This window comes from Musca domestica, unplaced genomic scaffold (genome assembly GCF_030504385.1).
Source record: "Musca domestica strain aabys unplaced genomic scaffold, Musca_domestica.polishedcontigs.V.1.1 2, whole genome shotgun sequence".
NCBI lineage: Eukaryota > Metazoa > Arthropoda > Insecta > Diptera > Muscidae > Musca > Musca domestica.
The window spans coordinates 29084178-29109202 of NW_026712249.1; the positions used below are offsets into that span (position 1 = coordinate 29084178).

Here is a 25025-nt window from a genome sequence, read left to right on the forward strand (position 1 = left end):
AATATTCTAAAAAAATACACGATTTTAGGTCAAATGACCTTTGGCAGTCAAGGATGTATTTAAAATGAATAGTGCTTGAAAATTATTTAGAAAGGATCTGAAGGACGTTGAAAAATATTCTCAAAAAATGCACGATTTTAGGTCAAAAGGTTCTCATTGACCTTTGGCTGTCAAGGAAGAATTTAAAATGAATAGTCCTTGAAAAACATTTAGAAAGGATCACAAGGACATTGAAAAGTATTCTTAAAAAATATACGATTTGAGATCAAAAGGTTCTCAATGACCAGGATTGGTGATTTTTGAAAGATATAATTAAAGAAGCCCTTGCTTAGCTGGTCATTGAAAAAAATATATATTTTTTAATATCTATTCTTAGGAGGTCCTTACAAAAAAAAAAAAAAAATAATAATAATAATAAATAAATAAAAATAAATAAAAAATGCATAATCAAATAAATCTTAAAAAAATATATTGTTTATAAATTCACGATCAGATGATGGTCGAAAAATATATTTTTAAGGTCTAGGGCCTACGGTGAATATATTTTTAAAAAATCACAACTCTCGACGACGATTTAAAGGTCTTTTTTTAGAAATTTTCATTGAAAAAATTTGCTATTCTGAAGACCCAGAATCACAGGTCAGAAGGTTTTTTTTAAAGTTTATAAAAAAAAAAAAAAAAAACAAAAAAAAAAAACAAAAATTAAAAAAGTTCTTTAAACATTACAGGACTTAAGTTGAAAAAATTTAAAAAAAATTCCAATTAATTACCAGTGGGCTCTTCAAACTATATTCCATAAAAAATTTATGCACATTTAAAAAAATATCTCAAAAAATTAGCAATGAAGACAAAACTTTTAAAAAAGCCACAAAAATCTATGATTTATGTTTAAATACCCGTAAATACCCTCAACTTCGTTGCCAAAGAATAACGTCCTTGAAAAAGTGATCTTAAAACTGTTCCCACACAAAATCCACGAATTAGGTAAAAATGTCCTTAAACTCCAAACTCATTTTTGTTTCTAATTTCTCTCAATGTCCTTAAAAAAATATCCTCCAAAAAATTATTAATTAATTAATGGCGTTGTAGAAACCTAAAATATTCCTAAAAATCATTAATAGTCCTTTAAAAAAAAAAACGGTATTTAAAAAGTCCAGAATTAATGGTACGACAGTCTTCTAAAAAATTTTAAAATGCCCCCTCATAGCCTTTGCGATTAGAATTATAGATGATTTTTTTAATAAAAAATCAGGGATTAAATTTCCAAAACTTACATGAAATTTGTGTTCCAATTGCAATTTGTGCTGAAGTTCCAATTGCTTGGACTTTTCTTGAAATGTGTGGAATAGCATTTGTTTTTGTAATTCTTGTTTCTGTTTCAACTGCAAAAGAGAAGAAGAAAAAGGAACGAAAATTAAAAAAGAAAATCTATGAAGGGATTGATGAATGAAAAAATACAAAATTATATTTTCATTTATATTTTAATTCTTTTTTTTAAGTAATATATTTATCTTTCTTATTAAAAAATATAAAAAAAATATTATTTAAAAAGTTTTATGTCAAAAAGAACATTCGTTTATTTTTTTTTATATTTTTATTTAAATAAAAATATTTTTATTTCTATTTTAATAAGAGAAATATTTTTTGTTTTAATTTTTTTACACTCCAGACTTAAATAATCAGTTTTAATTTTTTTTATTAACTTTTAATATTTTTATTAAAAAAATATATTTATTTTTTTATAAAAAAAATATTAAATTGTTGTTATTATTTAATAATAACACAATAATTTTTATTTTTTTTTATTAATTTTTATATTTTTATTTAAAAAAAAACATTTTTTTTATAAAAAATGTATTATATTGTTATTTTTAATTTTTTGTACACTCCGGACTTAAACAATCATTTTTAACTTTTTTTTTATTAATTTTTAATATTTTTAATAAAAAAAAATATATTAAAAAAGATTATATTTCTTATAAAAATATATTAAAATAATTTATAAAAAAATATTATTTAAAAAGTTTTATGTCAATTTTTTTTATATTTTTTTTAATAAAAAAACATTTTTATTTCTATTTTAATAAGAGAAATATTTTTTTATTTTAAATTTGTTTATACTCCAGACTTAAACAATCAGTTTTAATTTTTTTATAAATTTTTATTTTTGTTTTATTAAAAAAAAATATATTTGTTTATAAAAAATATTATATTAAAAAAGGATATATTTTTTATTAAAATATATTAAAAAAATGTATAAAAAATATTATTTAGAAAGTTTTATGTCAAGAAGTACATTCGTTAAATTTTTTTATATTTTTTTTTGATAAAAAAACATTTTTATTTCTATTTTAATAAGAGAAATATTTTTTTATTTTAAATTTGTTTATACTCCAGACTTAAACAATCAGTTTTAATTTTTTTATAAATTTTTATTTTTGTTTTATTAAAAAAAATATATTTGTTTATAAAAAATATTATATTAAAAAAGGATATATTTTTTATTAAAATATATTAAAAAAATGTATAAAAATTATTATTTAGAAAGTTTTATGTCAAGAAGTACATTGTTTTAATTATATATATATATATATATATATATATATATATTAATTGAAACAATTTTATTTCTATTTTAAAAAAATTTATTAGATTTTTTTAAAATATATTTATTCTTCAGACATAGACAATAATTTTTTTTATTAATTTTTATTTTTTTTATCAAAAAAATATATATTTTTTAGAACAGTGTTGGCTCTTTGTTCGGGATACCATAGTATTTCGTTGTTGCAAAATGGTCAGGCTTAATTTTTTTTATAAAAAAAAATATATTAAAAAAGTTAACTGAATTTTTTGTTAATTTTTTTATACTCCAGACTTAAACAATCATTTTAATTTTTTTTATTTATTTTTAATATTTTTTTTAAAAAAAATTCAATTTTTTTTATTTATTTTTAATATTTTTATTAAAAAATTAAAAATGATTGTTTAAGTCTGGAGTATAAAAAATTACAAAAAATTGTATTAATTATTAATTTTTTTAATATAATTTTTTATAAAAAATATTTATATATAAACAATTATTCTTCAGACTTAAACAATAATTTTAAATTTTTTTTATTAATTTTTATTATTTTTATTTTTTGTTAATATATTTTTTTAGAACAGTGTTGGCTTGGGATACCATAGCATTTTGTTGTTGCAAAATGGTCAGGCTTAATTTTTTTTATAAAAAAAATTATTTAAAAAAGTTAACTGAATTTTTTTTTAACTCCAGATTTAAACAATCATTTTAAATTTTTTTTATTAATTTTTAATATTTTTATTAAAAAAATAAAAATGAAGTCTGGAGTATAAAAAATCAAAAAATTTTTAATTAATTTTTTAATATAATTTTTTATAAAAAATATTTATATATAAACAATTGTCATCGAATCTATTGTCTTCCTTTGGCTACCAGCCAGGTATTGTTTCCATTTTTTTTTCCTAAAAAAAGCAAATTTTGTCTAATAAATTTTACGTTAATACAATTAAATAAATTTTAGATGCCAGGCAGACAGGCAAATAATAAACAATTCCCCCCTCTCTCCCCCACCGCTTTTTAATAAAAAAATATATAAATATTTATAAATTTATTCAACAGTTGGTTGGGTTGGCTGTTTGTTCATCTTCAAGATACCATTTGTTTGAATCATGTGACCTCCTGACTGACTGACAGTCTGACTGCCTATGTCGTCGCATTTGCCATATGAATTTTTTTCCCGAATGGTTCCAAATTGTCTCATAAAACATTTGTTAATTATGAGTCAAAAAATTAAAAAAATATATAGAAATAAAAATAAATTTAAATATTAAATGTTATAATTTTTAACAATAAAAACATAATGACTTTATAATCCGTCGGGATGATTTTTTTAGTCATCTTAGTCACATATTTTCTAAGCACATACAGGGTGAGATGAAAAAAACTGCAACAAAGTCAAACGCCATAATTTCTATTTTTTTTTTAATTTCTTTGAATGAAAAAAAAAAATGTCGGAAATAGCATCACAATTTAGAATAAGTTTAGATTTGTCCGAATTGGTCACCTTTGGCACGAATTATGGCCTTCAAACGGCCAATGAAACCGTCACACGCTACCCGAATGTTGCTCTGCAGTATTTTGACCCATTCCCGGCGAAGCGCTTGCTTTGGTGGTCATTGTGCGCTGGAAATGAAGCGAGGAACCTCACTTTGTAACCATTCATGGGTGGCGCGTGCTGAATGCGTTGGTGCTGGGTCCTTACCAAAGATCATAGGAGATGTATTCAAGGACATTTGGAACAAAAACCGTGGGCCTTTAACATTTTTTAAAGGCACTTTAGATCAATTATCCTGGATTTTTTGAATAAATTCTTAAAATCGAAAATTTCAAGAAACTAGGACCAAGAATTGCAGATTTTTTGTCAGGAAATTTAGGACCAAAAAATCCTAGATTCTTTACAGATTTTTTTAAGGTTTAGTGGAGGATTTTTTACGACTTATCTTGGACCAATAGTCAATTTTGTAAGAATTTCAAATTCAAAGACTTTTAAAATATTAATCCTGTATTTTTAAAGAAAACTATTTAAGGAGCATTTAAATAATAATCTTGGATTTTTTTTTGTGAGAAAAATTATTTGAGAACCAATAATTTTGGATTCTTTAAGACTTTTTTCAGTAATCGTGAATTTCGGGAGGTATCGTTACATACAATATTTCGATACCGGAGCAAGAACCCATAATGACCAACAAATTCCAATTTTTAGAAAAATCTGCCATATATTGGTCTATATGTCCTTAGAAAAAAATATTTAAAAACCCCCATTTATTGGTCTGTAGGTCTTTGGAAAAAATTATTTAAAAAATCGATGGTTATTGGTCTTTGGAAAAAAATCTTTAAAAAATCCAGGTTTATTGGTATATGGGTCCTTGAAAAATAATCTTTAAAAATCTACGTTTATTCGTCTACAGGTCCTTGGAAAAAGTTATTTAAAAAAATCCCCATTTATTGGTCTACAGGTCCTTGGAAAAAAAATTATTTAAAAAATCTACGTTTATTGGTCTAAAGTTCCTTGGAAACAATTATTTAAAAAATCCACGTTTATTGGTCTATGGGCCCTTGAAAAAAATCTTTATAAAATACACTTATATTAATCGATAGGTCCTTGGAAAAAATTATTTCAAAAAATCCATGTTTATTGGTCTATAGATGCTTGGAACAAATGGTTTCAAAAATCCTCATTTATTGGTCTGTAGGTCCTTGGAAAATTTTTTTAAATAAATCTACGTTTATAGAAGAAATATTCTACCTAAGATTGGAAGGTCACCCTTTAAGAAAATAGATTTAAAAAAGCCCTTAAAAAATTCAACCTATGATTTAATATTCCTCGAAGAATATTTTTAAACAATCTACATTTTATTGGTCCTTAGAAAAATATTCTTTAAAAAATTCTATAGGTCCTTGAAAAATTTCTTAGGAAAATCCACATCTATCGGCCTATAGACCGATTGGAATAAAATTCTTTAAAAATACTGGATTATTGGTCTGTAGGTCTTTGGAAAAATCATTTAAAAATCCACGTTTATTGGTCATAGGTCCTTAGAATTTAAAAAAAAGATCCTCGTTTATTGGTCTATAGGTGCCTGGAAAAAAAATTCTTTAAAAAATCTAGGTTTATTGATCTATAGGTCCTTGGAAACAATTCCTTAAAAAAGTCCATGTTAATTGGTCTATAAGTCCTAGGAGAATTTTTTTTTTTAAAAATCCAGGTTTAATGGTCTATACGTCCTTAGAAAAAATTCTTTAAAAAATCCAGGTTTAATGGTCTATAGGTCCTTGGAAACAATTATTTAAAAAGTCTCCATTTATAGGTCTATAGATCCTTGGGCAAAAATTCTTTAAAAAACCAGGTTTAATGGTCTATAAGTCCTTGGAAAAAATTCTTAGAAAAATCCACGTTTATTGGTCTATAGGTCCTTGGAGAAATTTCTTTAAAAAATCCAGGTTTAATGGTCTATAGGTCCTTGGAAAAAATTCTTTAAAAAATCCAGGTTTAATGGTCTATAGGTCCTTGGAAAAAATTCTTTGAAAAATCCAGGTTTATTGGTCTATAGGTCCTTGGGAAAAAATTCTTTAAAAAATCCACGTTTATTGGTCTATAGGTACTTGGAAACAATTATTTAAAAAGTCTCCATTTATAGGTTTTTAGGTCCTTGGAAAAAATTATTTAAAAAATCCATGTTTATTGGTCTACAGATTCTTGGAAAAAATTCTTTAAAAAATGCACGTTTATTGGGATATAGGACCTTGGAAAAAAATTATTTTAAAAGTCCTAGATTATTGGTCGATACGTCCTTGAAAAATTTTCTTTAAAGTATCCCCATTTATTGGTAAATAGGTCCTTGGAAAAATTCTTTAAAAAGTCCTCGATTATTGGTCTATAGGTCCTTGAAAAATATCTACGTTTATTGGTCTATGGGTCCTTGGAAAATAGTCTTTAAAAAATCCACGTTTATATGGGCCCTTGAAAAACATTATTTAAAAAATCCTCGTTTATTGGTCTATGGGTCCTTGAAAAACATTATTTAAAAAATACAGGTTTATTGGTCTATGTGTCCTCGAAAAACATAATTTAAAAAAATCCACGTTTATTAGTCCATGGGTCCTTGAAAAACATAATTTAAAAAAATCCACGTTTATTGGTCTATGGGTCCTTGAAAAGTATTCTTTAGAAAACCCCATTTATTGATTTGTAGGTCCTTGAAAATTATTCTTTAAAAAATCCCCATTCATTGATCTATAGGTCTATCGGAAAATTCTTTAAAAAATCCACGTTTATTAAAAAAAATCAGGTTTATTGATCTATTGATCCTTGGAATAAATTATTTAATAAATCCCCATTTGATAGTCTATAGGTCCTTGGAAAAAAATCTGTGAATAATCCACGTATATTTAAAAAATTTTCTACATACGATTACGAATCTACTTTTAGTTGGTCCTTGGAAAAAATATTCTTTCAAAAATTCTCGAAATAAAAATCTTTTAAATTCCACTCTAAGTTGGTCTTTGGAAAAATAAAATTCTTTAGAACATTTTCGATAAAAATCTATGCTTTATGGGGTCCTTAAAAAATCCCTTAACAAATTAACGCTAAACTAGTTTTAAAAATAAAAATATTCTTCGAAAAATATTTCTTTACAAAATTTATTCTTAGTTGGTCTTTGAAAAAAATATATTTTAAAAAATCATGTTAATCATTGAATAAATATTAAAAAAAATCAATTCTGAAAAATTCCCAAAATTTTTCCGTGGAAATAATATTTTCAGAAAAAAAAAAATCTTTAATTATTTTTTGTAGTGTAGCAACCTCCACCTTTCCCCCTCCTTCCCTAATCCCCTCTGCTTTGTTGCCAAACATTTCTATTTAAACATTGGCGTCAAACATTTGTTCGTTTGTTTGTTTTTTTGTTGTTGTCTTGCATTAATTTTAATGTATGTATATTTGTTTTGCTATTTATATATTGCCCTGACCTTAAGCAAAATTTTAGCGTCGTATGTCGCCTTCTCTACCTCCCCTCCCACCTGCTCTCTTTACTTTCATTAACCCAGGCAAAAGAATTTCTGTTGCTGGCACTTGAAGAATTTTTTTTGTTTCGATTTTCCAAACAAATGTTTTTTTTTCTCGGAGAAATGGATTTTGTTTTTAGGCCAAACAGCAACAACAACAACAAAACCAATAACAAATTAATGTTTCGATTGTTTTGCCAATTTAAATATTTTGTTGGGAATGGAAATAAATAATAATAAAAAGCCAAGCACAAGAATTTCACACAATTCAAATAATAAAAAAATTTAGTAAAAAAATATAAATAATAATGAAAAAATAAATTTAAAAAAAATACAAATTAAAAAACATACAATAACAATAAATTTTGTATTATGGAGGATGATGGTTAGACAACATAAATATGTAAAACATTTCTATACAATTATGTGTATATGTATGTCTTATAACCATATGTATGTATGTATGTGTGTCTGTTTGTAGATTAGCTCATAAATAATTGTCTGCTTCTACAATTTTTTAGAACAAAAGTTGAAAAAACCAAGAAAAAAAAAAGAAAAAATAAATAAGAAAAAATCAGTCGCTTTGTGGTGGCCATTTAGTTAGTCGATTGGCTAAAAAACGCTCTGGGAGGTGGTCACATTGCTTGTCGTTCTATTTTTTTTGATGTGTGATTTATGTGTGCCTGTGTGTGTTCATTTATGCGGACATTGAGCTCTTTGTAGAGATTTTTCATTTTTTAAATAAACCTTGAAAGTCCTTGGAAAACTTTCTTGAAAAATACAAATTTGTTGGCCTATAGGTCCTTGGAATAAAAATCTTTAAAAAAATCGAAGAATATTGGTCTACAGGTTCTAGGAATAAAATTCTTCAAAAATCCAAGTTTATTGGTCTATAGGTCCTTGGAATAAAATTCTTTAAAAAATCCACGTTTATTGGTCTATAGGTCCTTGGAATAAAATTCTTTAAAAAATCCACGTTTATTGGTCTATAGGTCCTCAGAAAAAAAATCTTTAAAAAATCCACGTTTATTGGTCTATAGGTCCTCAGAAAAAAAATCTTTAAAAAATCCACGTTTATTGGTCTAAAGGTCCTGGGAAAAATTCTTTTAAAAATCCACGTTTATTGGTCTATAGGTCCTCAGAAAAAAAATCTTTAAAAAATCCACGTTTATTGGTCTAAAGGTCCTGGGAAAAATTCTTTTAAAAATCCACTTTTATTGGTCTATAGGTCCTTGGAAAAAAATTCTTTAAAAAATCCATGTTTATTGGTCTATAGGTCCTGGGAAAATTTTTTTAAAAATCCACGTTTATTGGTCTATAGGTCCTCAGAAAAAAATTCTTTAAAAATCCACGTTTATTGGTCTATAGGTCCTTGGAAAAAAATTCTTTTAAAAATCCACGTTTATTGGTCTACAGGTCCTTGGAATAAAATTCTTTAAAAAATCCACGTTTATTGGTCTATAGGTCCTCAGAAAAAAATCTTTAACAAATCCACGTTTATTGGTCTATAGGTCCTCAGAAAAAAATTCTTTAAAAAATCCACGTTTATTGGTCTATAGGTCATTGGAAAAAATTATTTAAAAAAAAATCACGTTTATTGGTCTATAGGTCCTTGGAATAAAATTCTTTAAAAAATCCACGTTTATTGGTCTATAGGTCCATGGAAAAAAATTATTACAAAAAATCGTCGAATATTGGTCTACAGGTCCTTGGAATAAAATTCTTTAAAAAATCCACGTTTATAGGTCTACAGGTCCTTGGAATAAAATTCTTTAAAAAATCCACGTTTATAGGTCTACAGGTCCTTGGAATAAAATTCTTTAAAAAATCCACGTTTATAGGTCTACAGGTCTTTGGAAAAAATTATTTAAAAAATGCACGTTTATTGGTCTATAGGTACTCAGAAAAAAATCTTCAACAAATACACGTTTATTGGTCTAAAGGTCTTTGGAAAAAATCTTAAAAAAATCCAAGTTCATTGATTTCTATGTCCTTGAAAAAAAAATCTTTAAAAAATCCACGTTTATTGTTCTATAGGTCCTCAGAAAAAAATCTTCAACAAATACACGTTTATTGGTCTAAAGGTCTTTGGAAAAAATCTTAAAAAAATCCAAGTTCATTGATTTCTATGTCCTTGAAAAAAAAATCTTTAAAAAATCCACGTTTATTGGTCTATAGGTCCTTGGAAAAATTCTTTAAAAATCCACGCTAATTGGTCTATAGGTCTCTGGAAAAAAATCTTTAAAAATCCACGTTTATCGGTCTATAGGTCCACAGAAAAAATTCTTTAAAAAATCCCCGTTTATTGTCTATAGGTCCTCAGAAAAAATTCTTTAAAAATCCACGTTTATTGGTCTGTAGGTCCTCATAAAAAAAAATTATTTGAAAAATCCACGTTTATAGGTCTATAGGTCCTTGGAAAAAATTATTTAAAAAATCCACGTTTATAGGTCTATATGTCCTTGGAAAAATTATTTAAAAATCCACGTTTATTTGTCTATAGGTCTTTGGAAAATATTCTTTAAAAAATCCACGTTTATTGGTCTCTAGGACCTTGAAAAAAATCTTTAAAAATCCTTGAGAAGTATTCTTTATTTTCGTATTAAAATAAAACAATTTCCTTTCATTTTCTTTCACCCAAAACGAGGAGGGAAATCAAGGCACGGGTCACTAAGGTTTTCTCTTTCCTCATTAAAAAATATGTTTTTCCATTTCCGCCCACCTCGCCCCACACCTGCGCAACTTCACACACATTTACTCCAAACACTTGTCGTGTCCATAAAAAAGAGTTCACCCACATACACATATACATATGCATGTGCATATGTTTGTGTGTTCCCAGCAGTCATTCACACAACCTGACCTGACTGACTGACATCACCACTCAGTTTCGAATAATTTATAGTGTTTTTTCTTCAATTTGGTTCATTTTGTTTTCTTTTGTCTCGAGGTTGATTTTATTTTAGTTCCTATTTATGCTTGTTCTTCCTCACAACAACAGCAACAAAACAATAAAGAGAAATAAAACCAAATTTTGACCTCCTGGGTCGATGGCATACTAAATTTTTATTGTGGTGATTTCAAAAAAAAAAGAAAACGAAAAGAGAAAATTGCTGGCAATGATTTCAAATATTTGCTCAAAAATCCAAATATCGGGGATTTTTTAGAGAACATGTTCAAGGACTTGCCAACAACGTAGACTTTATAAAGTAAATGTTAGGTCCTTATTTAATTTTTTTTAAAAAAATCCACGGTTATTGGTCTATGGTCCTTGAAAAAAATTCTTTAAAAGCGTGGATCCTTGGTCCTTGAAAAAAATTCTTTAAAAGCGTGGATTTTTCAATATTTTTTTTTCAAGGATCATTAATAACGACAATTTTATTTTTCAAGGACTACCATCATCGAGCGTTTCTTTTATATCCTCAGCCATAGATCCTAGGTCTGTTTCGACCAATTCCGTTTCAGGACATTTGAAGTTGATCTAGCAATGACCGTCCGTCCGTCTGCTTGTCTGTCTGGTGAGCACGATAACTCTCGAAGGGAGTATCCGATTCGGTCCAAACTTGGTACATCGTAATATTATTAACAAATTTACATCGAGTTCGGATATGGGCAATCTCGATCGACTCCTTCTGGTACCTCCCCCACAAAAGGTCAACATTTTAACAGCAAATAATTTACTTCCTAGAACAAGAAAGGATCGTCCAATTTTGTGCAAACTTTGCAAATCTCATTATTTTTATCAGCGATAGGTCAGGTATGTAAATGAGCAATATCGGCTCACTCCATCAAGTACCTCCCCCACAAAGGATCAACATTCGGAATAATTATAACTCTTATAAAATGTGGAAAAAAGAGACCGTTTGTCTTCAAATTTCAAAAATCCCAATATTTCTACTAACACAAGATCTGGAGTGAAGGCGGAATATATTGGTCCAACCCTTCTGGCACCTCCCCCACAAAAGGGGTCAACATTTTGAATAATCAATATGATCATAAAATATGAAATAAGAATCTGATTGTTTTCAAAATTTCGCACATTCCAATATTCCCTTCAATACTAAACCTGGTGTTAAGATGGTAGAGATCGAACCATTCCTTCTTGTACCGCCCCCCACAAAGGGTCAAAATTTTGAATAACCAAAATGAGCATCCGATTGCTTTCAATCTCGGCACATCGCAATATATCTACTAACTCAAGATAGGCGGCGAGGATTGAATATATAGGTTCACTTCTTCGGGTACCTTCCCCAGAATGGGGTCAAAATTTTGAATAATGATATCTCTCATAAAATGTAAAAAAAGTATCCGACTCTCTTAAAATTTCACAAATTCCAATATTTCTATTAACAAAAGATCTGGTGTGAAGATGAGAAATATCAATCTACTCCTTCTGGTACCTCCATATATAAACTCCTGATACCAAGAGAGAGAGAGACAAAATTAAATTTCGGGATTCCAGCTCTATCGCTTCATCCAATACTACACCATTGAGTACTTTCCGTACAATAATAGTACACTTTTGCGAAACCAAATTTCGTACCATTTTGTACTCTTCGTACAAATATGGCATATATTTCCGAAACCACCTCCATATGTCCAGGCTGCACATGAACAGCGACCCTAATACCAAATTTCAAGCACTATCACATCCAATACCAAATTGTACCAAATATAGTACTATTTAGTACTTTTCGTGCGCTTGTGGTGCACATTTTCCAGAACCACTTCTTTATCACAAACCTACCACTAAAAGGGGCCCCAATACCATCATTTCGAATTACCAGTATCTTCTATATACCCAATAGGTACAATTCCGTACTATTTTAGTACTATTTAATACAGTTCTTATATTTAGTATACATTTCCAAACAAAAAAAACTACCTTCATATATCAATCTTACTTTCCAAGCTTCTCCTGACTGTTAACTCTATCCTTTGACATAATTCCAAATGGTACCATTTCAAAAGTTTAGTACCATTTTAGAACTTTTTGGTAACCTTAAAGTTCGAGTTTCCAAAAACCCTTTGGTACATCTATCGTACACCCCATCAGTGACTACCATCATTCCAAATTTCACAATTTTAGCTCATCCCAATACAAAGCATTGAATTTTTAGTACATTTCGTACCCTTTTAAGTACGAATTTCCAAAAAATTTTAAAATTCTAGCTTCAGCGGTTTCGTCAAGGCGTTGATTCTCATTTAGTCAGTTATACGACTTATGCATTTCTTGACCCTGTTTTATTTAACCATTTTTTATACCCTACACCACAAGGTGGTCAGAGTATTATGCCTTTATGCATTTGTTTGTAACAGGCAAAATGAAACGAGATGGACCCATAGTTCCTTTTGAGGATCTGCATAGAATCATTCTGGGTCGATTTATGCATTTCCGTCCGTCCTTCTGTCTGTCTATGTATTCTTGTGAACAAAATGCAGGTCGCATTTATTATCCGATTAAGATGAAATTTCGCACAAATCATTTGTTTGGCCCAAGGACGAACGCTATTGAAATTGGAGATAATCGGTCAAAATTTAGATATAGCTCCCATATATATCCTCGTCCGATTTGCCTTTTATTGTGCACCAAACGTGTAATATCAGCCCGAATGGTATGGAATTTTTCACATACAAGCAAATTAGGCCTGAAAATAAGTATACCAAATTTGATCGACATCGGTTCAGATATAGCTATAGCTCCCATATATATTGTTCATCCGATTTGTTATTTTTGTCCTCCGCAGCTGTAATATGCATTCGGTAACAACAATATTTGGGGAAAAATATGAAATACAGCTCAGAAATACATTTGATAAAAGTTATCGAAATCGGTTCAGATTTGGATATAGCTCCCATATATAACTTCGTCCGATTTACCTTTTAATGTGCACCAAACGTCCAAAATTTGTCCAAATGGGATGGAAATTGGCACTTACGACCGAATTGAGACTAGAAGTTAGTATGTCAAATTTGGTGGAGATCGGTTCCGATTTAGATATAGCTCCCATTTATATCTTCGTCCGATTTGTCTTTTATTGCGCACTAAACGTGTCATATCATCCCGAATGGTAAGGAATTTTGCACATACAACCAAATTAGGCCTGAAAATAAGTATGCCAAATTTGATCGAAATCGGTTCAGATATAGCTATAGCTCCCATATATATTGTTCATCCGATTTGTTATTTTTGTCCTCCACAGCCGGAATATGCACTCTATAACAACAATATTTGGGGAAATATGTCAAATACAGTTCAGAAATACATTTGCTAAATTTTATCGAGATCGGTTCAGATTTGGACATAGCTCCCATATATAACTTCGTCCGATTTACCTTTTATTGTGCACCAAACGTGTAATATTAGCCCGAATAGTATGAAATTTAGCACATACAATCAAATTAGGCCTGAAAATAAGTATGCTAAATTTGATCGAGATCGATGCAGATTTGGATATAGCTTCCATATGTAACTTCGTCCGATTTACCTCTGTTTGTGCACCAAACGTCTAATATTTGTCCAAATGGGATGGAATTGGGCACTTAGCACCGAATTGAGTCTAGAAGTTAGTATGTCAAATTTGGTGAAGATCAGTTCAGATATAGCTATAGCTCCCATATACACTGTACATCCGATTCGTTATATTTGTTACCCAGAGCCGTAATATGCCCTCTGTAACAACGATATTCAGGGAAATACATCAAATACCGCTCAGAAATACATGTGATAAATTTTATCGAAATCGGTTCCGATTTGAATATAGCTCCCATATATAACTTCGTCCGATTTACCTTTTATCGCGCACCAAACGTCCAACATTTGTCCAAATGGGATGGAATTTGGCATTTACGAACGAATTGAGTCTAGAAGCTAGTATGTCAAATTTGGAAGAAAGATCGGTTCAGATATAGCTATGGCTCCCCTATATATTGTTCATCCGATTTGTTATTTTTGTCCTCCGCAGGCGTAATATGCACTTTGTAACAACGATATTCAGGGAAATATATCAAATACAGCTCAGAAATACCCTTGCTAAATTTTATCGAGATCGGTTCCGATTTGGATATAGCTGCCATATATAACTTCGTCCGATTTACCTTTTATTGTACACCAAACGTCTAATATTTGTCCAAATGGGATGGAATTTGGCACATACAACCAAATTAGACCTGAACATAAGTATGCAAAATTTTATCGAGATCGATTCAGATTTGGATATAGCTCCCATATATAACTTCAAATTTTATCGAGATCAGTTCCGAATTGGATATAGCGTCCATATATATCTTTATCCGATTTCAAATTAATTGTGCACCAAATGGGCAATACAACTCCGAATTTAAAAGATACAAATGCTTCGGCATATTTAGTCCTTTGCATAGCGTGTATGATTTAATTCTCCCATAAAAACTTTTAATTGTTATGTGGAGCTCTACTAAATTAGCAAAGTGGTGTAGGGTATCATAAAGTCGGCCCCACCCGACTTTAAGGCTTTCTTTACTGTTTTTTTTTTTTTTTTGAAGTTTCCTTCTTTTCCGATTTTCTTCGAGTGTACCTCACATTACACCATTTACAAAAATCACAACATTATGATTGGCCCAATGCTGAACCTCATTCGCGCCTACTGATGATCATCATTACAATGAAACACATGGCTGTAAATGTGTGTGCGTGTGTATCTGTGGGTGTGTGTGTGTGCAACTGGCAGTAGCCGTGGCATCAGCAGCGGCGCATTCTGCTATTTTTAAATGCATTTCAAGTTATTTGCGTTTTGCTGAAAGTTTATTTCATTTTATTTTTGTATTTTAGTTCACTTGTATCCGTATCAGTTGTTGTGGTTGGTGTTGTTGTTATATACATGTAATGCTGTGCGTGTGTGTTCGTTTTGGGTCTCGAGAACATAGGCCATTATTTTGTGCGTTTAGTTATTTTAAAAAAAATCACTGCTTTTGTTGTTGCTGCTGCTGCTGTTGTTGTAACAAAGTTATTTTTGTAAAACAAAAGCAGCAAAAAATAAAAAAACAGAATTGAAAATAGAAATAGATTTTGAAATGTATAGAGGCAGGCACAAATAACGATGAACTGGGTTTGTTTTTAATGCCTTGACTCGGCCGGTTGGCGTTAAAATGGGCGATGTAAAGAAATTTTAGAAAAAAAAAAAAAAAACGGCAGTAGCAGCAAATAAAAATTCTTGAGAATTAAGAAAAAATGTGGGTATTTATAGACTCAATTTTAAGATTTGATTTATGACGACATCATTAAATGGCCAAGGAAAATATTTAAGTCATTGGAAAATTAAAAATTATTTAAAAAGGGATACTGGCCTCAAAAAACAAAACAAAAATAAATAAATAAAATAAAAAAAAATAATAAAATATATAAAAAAATATCCACAATTACTGGTACCTACAAAAATTACACTGTGCGACAGGGAAAATTCAGAACATTTTGAAAATAGAGTTAAACAAGTAAAAAGCTGTAAGTTCGGCCGGGCCGATCTTTGAATACTCTTCACCATTTGTAACGATTTTGGAAATTTTCAAAAAAATAAAACCTTGTTAAAAAAAATTCTGTTAAAATCTTAAAAATACCGAATCCAGTCATTATATTAAGGTCTATACGACGACGTGGATCTGCATAGGCTAAGGCACTTTTGTCATAAACCATTAGAATATTCAAATGCGAAACTTGAATAAAAAGATTCGGTTAATAATTTAGCTAAAATCATAAAAAATTCCGAATATACGGAGGTACCGTTATATAGGAGCTGTACGAAGACCTGGACCTGTATAGACAATTTTCTGTCATAGGTTCTAGTCCATTCCATTACGAACTTCAAATACCAAATATGAAACAATTCCGGTGAATAATGTCGCTGAAATCATCAAAATACCGAATATCGGGAGATACCGGGGATATACGATACATGGGCGATATACGAAGACGTGGACTTGTAGATAAAATTTTCTGCCTTAGGCTGTAGTATCCATTACGAACTTCAAACACCAAATATGAAACAATTCCGGTGAATAATGTCGCTAAAATCATCAAAATACCGAATATCGGGAGGGACCGTTATATGGGGGCTATACGAAGACGTGGACCTGCACAGACAATTTTCTGTCATATGTTGTAGTATCCATTACGAACTTCAAATACGACATCTCAAACAATTTCGGTGAGTATTGAACCTAAAATCGTCAAAATACCGAATATAAGGAGGTTCTGATGTATGGGGCCTATACGAAGACCTGGACCTGCATAAGCAAATTTTTGTCACAGACTGTAGTTCCCATTACGAACTTTTAATACGTAATTTGAAACAATTCCGATGAATAATGTCGCTAAAATCATCGAAATACCGAATATCGGGAGATACCGGGGATATACGATACATGGGAGATATACGAAGATGTGGACCTGCACAGACAATTTTCTGTCTTAGGCTGTAGTACCCATTACGAACTTTAAATACCAAATTTGAAACAATTCCGGTGAATAGTGTGCCTAAAATCACTAAAATATCGAATACCGGAAGGTACCTTTATGTGGGAGCTATACGAAGACGTGGACCTGCACAGACAATTTTCTGTCTTAGGCTGTAGTACCAATTACGAACTTTAAATACCAAATTTGAAACAATTCCGGTGAATAGTGTGCCTAAAATCACTAAAATATCGAATACCGGAAGGTACCTTTATGTGGGAGCTATACGAAGACGTGGACCTGCACAGACAATTTTCTGTCTTAGGCTGTAGTACCAATTACGAACTTCAAATGCGAAATTTGAAACAATTCCGGTGAATAGTGTGCCTAAAATCACTAAAATATCGAATACCGGAAGGTACCTTTATGTGGGAGCTATACGAAGACGTGGACCTGCACAGACAATTTTCTGTCTTAGGCTGTAGTACCAATTACGAACTTCAAATGCGAAATTTGAAACATTTCCGGTGAAAAATGTCCCTAAAATCATCAAAATACCGAATAGCGGGAGGTACCGTTATATGGGGGATATACGAAGACGTGGACTTGCACAGACAATTTTCTATCTTAGGCTGTAGTATCCATTTCGAACTTCAAATACTAAATTTCAAACAATTCCGGTGAATAATGTCGCGAAAATCATCAAAATACCGAATATCGGGAGGTACCGTTTTACATGGGGATATACGAAGACGTGGACCTGCACAGACAATTTACTGTCTTAAGCTGTAGTATCCATTTCGAACTTCAAATACTAAATTTGAAATAATTCCGGTGAATAATGTGTCTAAAATTACTAAAATATCGAATACCGAAAGGTACCTTTATGTGGGAGCTATACGAAGACGCGGACCTGCACAGACAATTTTCTGTCATAGGCTGTAGTATCCGTGACGAACTTCAAATAGCAAAGTTGAAACAATTCCGGTGAATAACGTCGCTAAAACCATCAAAATACCGTACAAAGGGAGGTACAGTTATATAGGAGCTATACGAAGACCTGGACCTGCATAGACAATTTTCTGTAACAGGCTGTAGCCTCCATTACGAACTTCAAATACGACAACTCAAACAATTTCGGTGAGTATTGTACCTAAAATCGTCAAAATGCCGAATATAAGGAGGTACTGATATATGGGGCCTATACGAAGATCTGGACCTGCACAGGTAATTTTCTGTCATAGGCTGTAGTACCCATTACGAACTTCAAATACCAAATTTGAAACAATTCCGATGGATAATGTCCCCAAAATCATCAAAATACCGAATACCGGGAGGTACCTTTATATGAAGGCTATACGAAGACGTGGACCTGCACAGACAATTTTCTGTCACAGGCTGTAGTATCCATTACGAAATTCAATTATCAAATTTGAAACAATTCCGGTGAATAATGTCGCTAAAATCATCAAAATACCGAATATCGGGAGGTACCGTTGTATGGGGGATATACGAAGACGTAGACTTGCACATACAATTTTCTGTCATAGGCTGTAGCATCCATTTCGAACTTCAAATACCAAATTTGAAACAATTCCGGTGAATAATGTCGCTTAAATAACCAACATACCGAAAAAAGGGAGGTACCATTATATGGGGGCTATACCCACATGTGGACCTACAACACCCATTTTCAATACCAAAAGTTCTGCAGGCATAATACACATTTGAGTAAAATGTTATCAACTTGCTTCATTTCGTTCGGAAGCTAGAGTGATTTCCACAGACGGACAGACGGATAGACGAACAGTCGGACGGACATCGCTAAGTCGACATAGAATTTTGTGCTGCTCAAGAATATATACACTTTGTGGGATCTAAAATATATATTTCGAGGTGTTACAAACGGAGTGACAAACTTAATATACCCTCCATACTATGGTGAAGGGCATAAAAATAAGACCCATGTATCGGCGTTTTGAAAGTTTACATCGCAAAGACACCTTATTATGGGGGGAGGGCAAATTTCTCCCACGCTTGGACATATTTTTGAAAATTTCGGATTAAGATTCCTTGGAATCAGTAGATCTTAGGTGCATCGACTTCGAAAATATAACAGATAACAATACATGGATTATTTCGGTCAAAAAATTGTAGCCTCAAGGGAGCCAACAAAGGGGTGTTTTTAGTGCCTTTTTAAAAATTAGGTCAAAAACTCTCCAATTTATTTGTCACGCTATTCTACTATGAGCCCTAGAAGATAGCAAAAGTCTAAACCATACCTAAACGCCGGCATTTGGCTCTGCCCACAGATGTATTTGTTCGAATTGGTCACCTTTGGCACGAATTATGACCTTCATACGGCAAATAAGACCGTAACACGCTACCCGAATGTTGCTATGCGGCATTTTTACCCATTCCCGGCGAAGCGCTTGCTTGAGGTGATCGACACCAAAATACTCCTGACACAATAGTCCAACGGATTGGTATTCGGAGATTTTGGCTGGCCATTATGCGCTAAGAATGAAGCTAAAACCCTCATTTTGTAATCATTCTTGGGTGGCGGGTGGTGAGTGCGATGGTGCTGAACCCTGTTGGAAAGTCCAAGGTCTGCGGACAAAATGTTTGGGTGCCCAAGGCTTTAATACACCCTCCAGAATATTTTTGCGATAATATTCGGCATTTATTCTAATGCCACGGTCGATTAATACGAGCAGAGAGCGATCATCGGCTATTATGGCGGCCCACACCATCATCATGGTCGGCGCTTGAGTTCTGGTGGCCAACCGAAGGTGCACACTTTCAGCTGATCTTCTTGGCAAGTAAACACGACCATTTTGTTTGTTTACAAACTGCTGGACAACGAATGTTTTCTCATCGGAGAACCAAACCAAATTCGGCAGTTCACCACTTTCGGCCAAGCGAAGCAACTCTTTAGCTCTTTTGAGTCTATTTTCTTTCTGTTGCGGTGTAAGTTCTTGCACTTGGCTTGGAATTTCAATGGCTTTACCCCGAGCTCATTTTTAAATATTTGCCGAATGGAATATTGCGATGCGATATTTTCAGCTCACGAGCCATTTCAGCTCGTCGGCCACTGCGACGCGGGTTTCGATCAAGTCGCTTCCTTCTTTACTTTTCGAGCCATTTTTGCTGATGTTGCTGTTTTCTTCCATCCACTTCCTTGGTGCCGGGCTACGCTAACGAGCGATGGTATGAGACACAAAAGATTTGTTCACATTTAAATGCTGGAGTACTCCAACGATAGCCACTTGTGGTTCTCCAGCCAAATATAAAGAAATCTCACTATCACGCTTGAATTCCATCACGAATTACCTTTTTTTCTTGAGAATCATCACCAAAATGATTTTCTACGCTTGAAAAAAATAGAATGAGCTGTCACTGGAATAATTTTAACAGCTGTCGGATGAGTGGCTTAGAAATGACAACAGTCTGAAGTTGGTTGCAGTTTATTCATCCCACTCTGTATATCATATATATCGATTTCTTTTATTCGGTGACTTATAGTGATATTTGGTAAAAATTTTGATAGAGATCTTTAGATAATATCTAGAGCAGATTGGTACAAAAATGGGCCATGAACCAACGTTTTGGTGTGGACCCCATACAAAGGTGCTAAACCAGGATTTCAAATATTTCCAACATTTTGGCCATGTTTGCCATTTAATTTCGACAAATTCTGGTATTTTAACCTCTTTTTATGTAAAAACGCTATTGACAAAAAAAAAAATGATTAATATAAGTTCATCATTTGGTATAGCCCTTGATTTTAGTAATTGCGGGAGACATGGCCATATTTTTCTATGCTTGATAAAAAAACATAAAAATCCACGATTATTAGACGTTAGGAAAATATTTTCTTTTGAAAAAATTTATTACAGAAATCTCAATTAGTTGGTATTCGAAAATATATTTTTGGAAATCCTCGCTTAAGAGGTCCTTAAGGGGACACTTGAGAAACTATCCCTTAAAAAAGTCCCTGATTAGCCTTCTGACCTAATTCAAAAATTAATCCCTTGATAATTTCTGGAGGTTATTGTTTCTATTTTTGGAATTTTTTCTCTGCCAACATTTCTTGAATTATTTCATCATGATCCATGAGTGTGAGTGTGTGTGTGCTGATGATGAGTTGCTACTCATCATCAGCAGTGTCATCAGCTGGTAGGTTCTTTTTATAAATAGCCTTCTACGTTTTATTTTTATCATCCGGCTACCACCATCACCACCACCATCACCCACCCACCTACACCGCACGCAAAGTGCATAAGGCATTGGATTTTCTTTAAATTGTCGATTATGACGTTGTTCCAACAACAACTACTAACGTTTGGTCGTTGTTGCTGTTGTTGCCGAGCCTGGGACAAGTAACGTTTTACAAGTCTGTAACCCATATGGCTAAATTGTGTTTCACATATTTATATGAAAAACCACAAGTTCTATTCTCGTTATGGAGATAAAAACAATTGCGGTTATGTATTTTTTATTAATTTATATATATATTTTTTTTGTCATATTAAATTTATTATGAGATTTATTTTTATAAATAATAACTTGTATAAATGTCAACTGTGAATAATTGAAGCAAAGGCAATGTGGAAATGTATATTTACAACCGATTTAATAATGGTTCAATTGGCATTGACGCAGTTTAATAGTATAAATCGATGAGGTAGAATATAAAGATATTATTATTAGATATATAATGGATATAGGTTTTGGGAAGTAGGAGATTGTCTAAAACGAATATCAAAAAGAACCTACTTTACGACAAAAAATGCGATATTAGAAAAGGAAAAATATTTTCATTCTAAATATACCCATTTTTGTCGAAGTATTTTTAGGGTTATATATTATATCTACCGATTTCTGTTGTTTGAAGACCCGTAGTGAAATTTGATGTAGAATATTTGTTCCATTAACCCCAACCCCCTAAAATGAAGAATTCAGGCTGAAATTGCGATTGATTCCAAAACATATTGACGTGATTGAAGAAAAGTTTTTTTTATTTTCTCCTTTTTTGACCGATTATTTCAATGGCATATGTATTTCCTACCGATTTCTTTTATTTGGAGACCCATGGTGAAATCTGATGTAGAATATTTGTTCCATTAACCCCAACCCCCTAATATGAAGAATTGAGGCTGAAATCGCGATTGTTTCGAAAACATATTTAAATTTATTGAAAAAATCGTTTTTTCCCCTTTTTGCGCCGATAATTTCAATGGCATATGTATTTCCTACCGATTTCTTTTATTTGGAGACCCATGGTGAAATCTGATGTAGAATATTTGTTCCATTAACCCCAACCCCCTAAAATGAAGAATTCAGGCTAAAATTACGATTAATTCGAAAACATACTGAAATTCATTGAAAAATTCGTATTTTTATGCTCCTCTTTTTTGACCGATAATTTCAATGGTATATGTATTTTCTACCGATTTCTCTTATTCAGAGACCCATAGTGAATATTGATGTAGAATATTTATTCCATTAACCCCAACACCCTAAAATGAAGAACTGAGGCTAAAAATGCGATTGATTAGAAAACATACTGAAATTCATTGAAAAATTAGTTTTTTATGTTCTCCTTTTTTGACCGAAAAATTCAATGGTATATATATTTTCTACCGATTTCTGTTGTTTGAAGACCCATAGTGAAATTTGGTGTAGAATATTTGTTCCATTAACCCCAACCCCTTACAACGAAGAATTGAGGCTAAAAATGCGATTGATTCGAAAACATATTGACGTGATTGAAAAAAATGTTTTTTTTTTTATTTTCCCCTTTTTTGAACGATAATTTCAATTGTATATGTATTTTCTACCGATTTCTCTTATTCAGAGACCCATAGTGAAATTTGATGTAGAATATTTGTTCCATTAACCCCAACCTCCTGAAATGAAGAATTGAGGCTGAAATTGCGATTGATTCGAAAGCATATTCAAATTTGTTGAAAAATTATTTTTTTTTTATATTCCCCTTTTTGACCGATTATTTCAATGGTATATATATTTCCTACCGATTTCTCTTATCCCGAGACCCATAGTGAAATTTGATGTAGAATATTTGTTCCATTAACCCCAACCCCCTAATATGAAGAATTGAGGCTGAAATCGCGATTGTTTCGAAAACATATTTAAATTTATTGAAAAAATCGTTTTTTCCCCTTTTTGCGCCGATAATTTCAATGGCATATGTATTTCCTACCGATTTCTTTTATTTGGAGACCCATGGTGAAATCTGATGTAGAATATTTGTTCCATTAACCCCAACCCCCTAAAATGAAGAATTCAGGCTAAAATTACGATTAATTCGAAAACATACTGAAATTCATTGAAAAATTCGTATTTTTATGCTCCTCTTTTTTGACCGATAATTTCAATGGTATATGTATTTTCTACCGATTTCTCTTATTCAGAGACCCATAGTGAAATTTGATGTAGAATATTTATTCCATTAACCCCAACACCCTAAAATGAAGAATTGGGGCTAAAAATGCGATTGATTCGAAAACATATTTAAATTTGTTGACAAATTCATTTTTTTATTTTCCCCTTTTTTGACCGATAATTTCAATGGTATTTATATTTTCTACCGATTTCTCTTTTTCAGAGACCCATAGTGAAATTTGATGTAGAATATTTGTTCCATTGAACCCAACCCCCTAAAATGAAGAATTCAGGCTGAAACTGCGATTGATTCGAAAAAATATTACAATTTACTGAAAAAAATGTTTTTTTATTTTCTCCTTTCTGAACCAATAATTTCAATGGTATATATATATCCTACCGATTTCTATCATTCGGAGACCCATGATGAAATCTGATGTAGAATATCTTTCCCTTCAATCACTACCCCCCAAAATGAAGATTTGAGTCCGATTTGGCTGCCGATTCAAAAAAGGACTAAAATGATAGAAAACATTGTTTGTGTTAATTCCCAATTTTTGGCTGATATTTTCAAGGTTATATTTTATATCTACCGATTTCTCTCAGACAGTAACCCATAATGAAATTCGATGTAGAATATTTTTTCCATTAACCCCTACCCTCTAAAATGATGTTTTGTGGCGGATTTCACCACTGACTCAAAAGAAAGAATAAATTAATTAAAAAAAACGTATTTGTATATATTCCCAATTTTCGACCGATATTTTCAATGGTGTATATATTTCTTAGCGATTTCTTTTATTTGGTGACTTATAGTGAAATTTGATGGAGAATATTTCTTCCACTAACACCAAGCCTCTAAAGTGAAGAATTGAGGCGGATTTCACCACTGACTCAAAGGTTAGGCTTAATTGATTAATACGGGGGGTTTGTTTGTTTATATTCTCAAATTTCGAAAGAAATTTTCAAGGGTACATATTGTAACTACCGATTTCTCTTCTTTGGAGACCCATAGTGAAATTCGATAAGAAATATGTTTCCCATTTACACCTACGCCTTAAAATGAAGAATTGAAGAGGACTTCACCACTGGCTCAAAAGAAGTACTAGATTGATCAAAAAATTGTGGTAGTTTATATTCCCATTTTTCGACTGATATTTTTACGGGTATAGTGTATATCTACCGATTTCTTTTATTCCGTGACCTATAGTGAAATTTGATGAAGAATAATTTTCTCATTGACACCTACTCTCTAGAATATGGAATTGAGGCAGATTTGGCCCCTGGATTAATATCACTTTTTTAGAGTGGGAATGAATTTTTATGCCTGGGTCCAAATTTAAACTACTTTTCTCGAATATATATTGTATGTACCGATTTATTTTCTTCAGTGACTTATAGTGAAATTTGATCAGGAACACATTTTCCATTGACACCAAGCTGCTAAAATGAAGTAAAAATTGACATTTTCGTCTGTATTGAAGATGGCCCAACAAATAATCAAAAACAAATGACAATACAAAATATGTATGAACATAAAGGTAATTTGTCGGCATATTTTAGGGATCATATTTTATATCTACCGATTTCTTCCGTTCGAAG

At 31.3% G+C, this 25025-nt stretch overlaps 1 protein-coding gene across 3 annotated transcripts in view; it reads right to left on the minus strand.

Moving 5' to 3' along the window:
* LOC101889299 (histone deacetylase 4) overlaps positions 1-25025 on the minus strand; it is a 129996-nt gene that overhangs the window by 17497 nt on the left and 87474 nt on the right. For all 3 annotated transcript variants that reach the window (XM_005181224.4, XM_011293263.3, XM_011293260.3), the window contains exon 4: positions 1275-1382. In XM_005181224.4, the coding sequence (XP_005181281.1) occupies positions 1275-1382 (108 nt within the window). The remainder of the gene's footprint in view (positions 1-1274; positions 1383-25025) is intronic.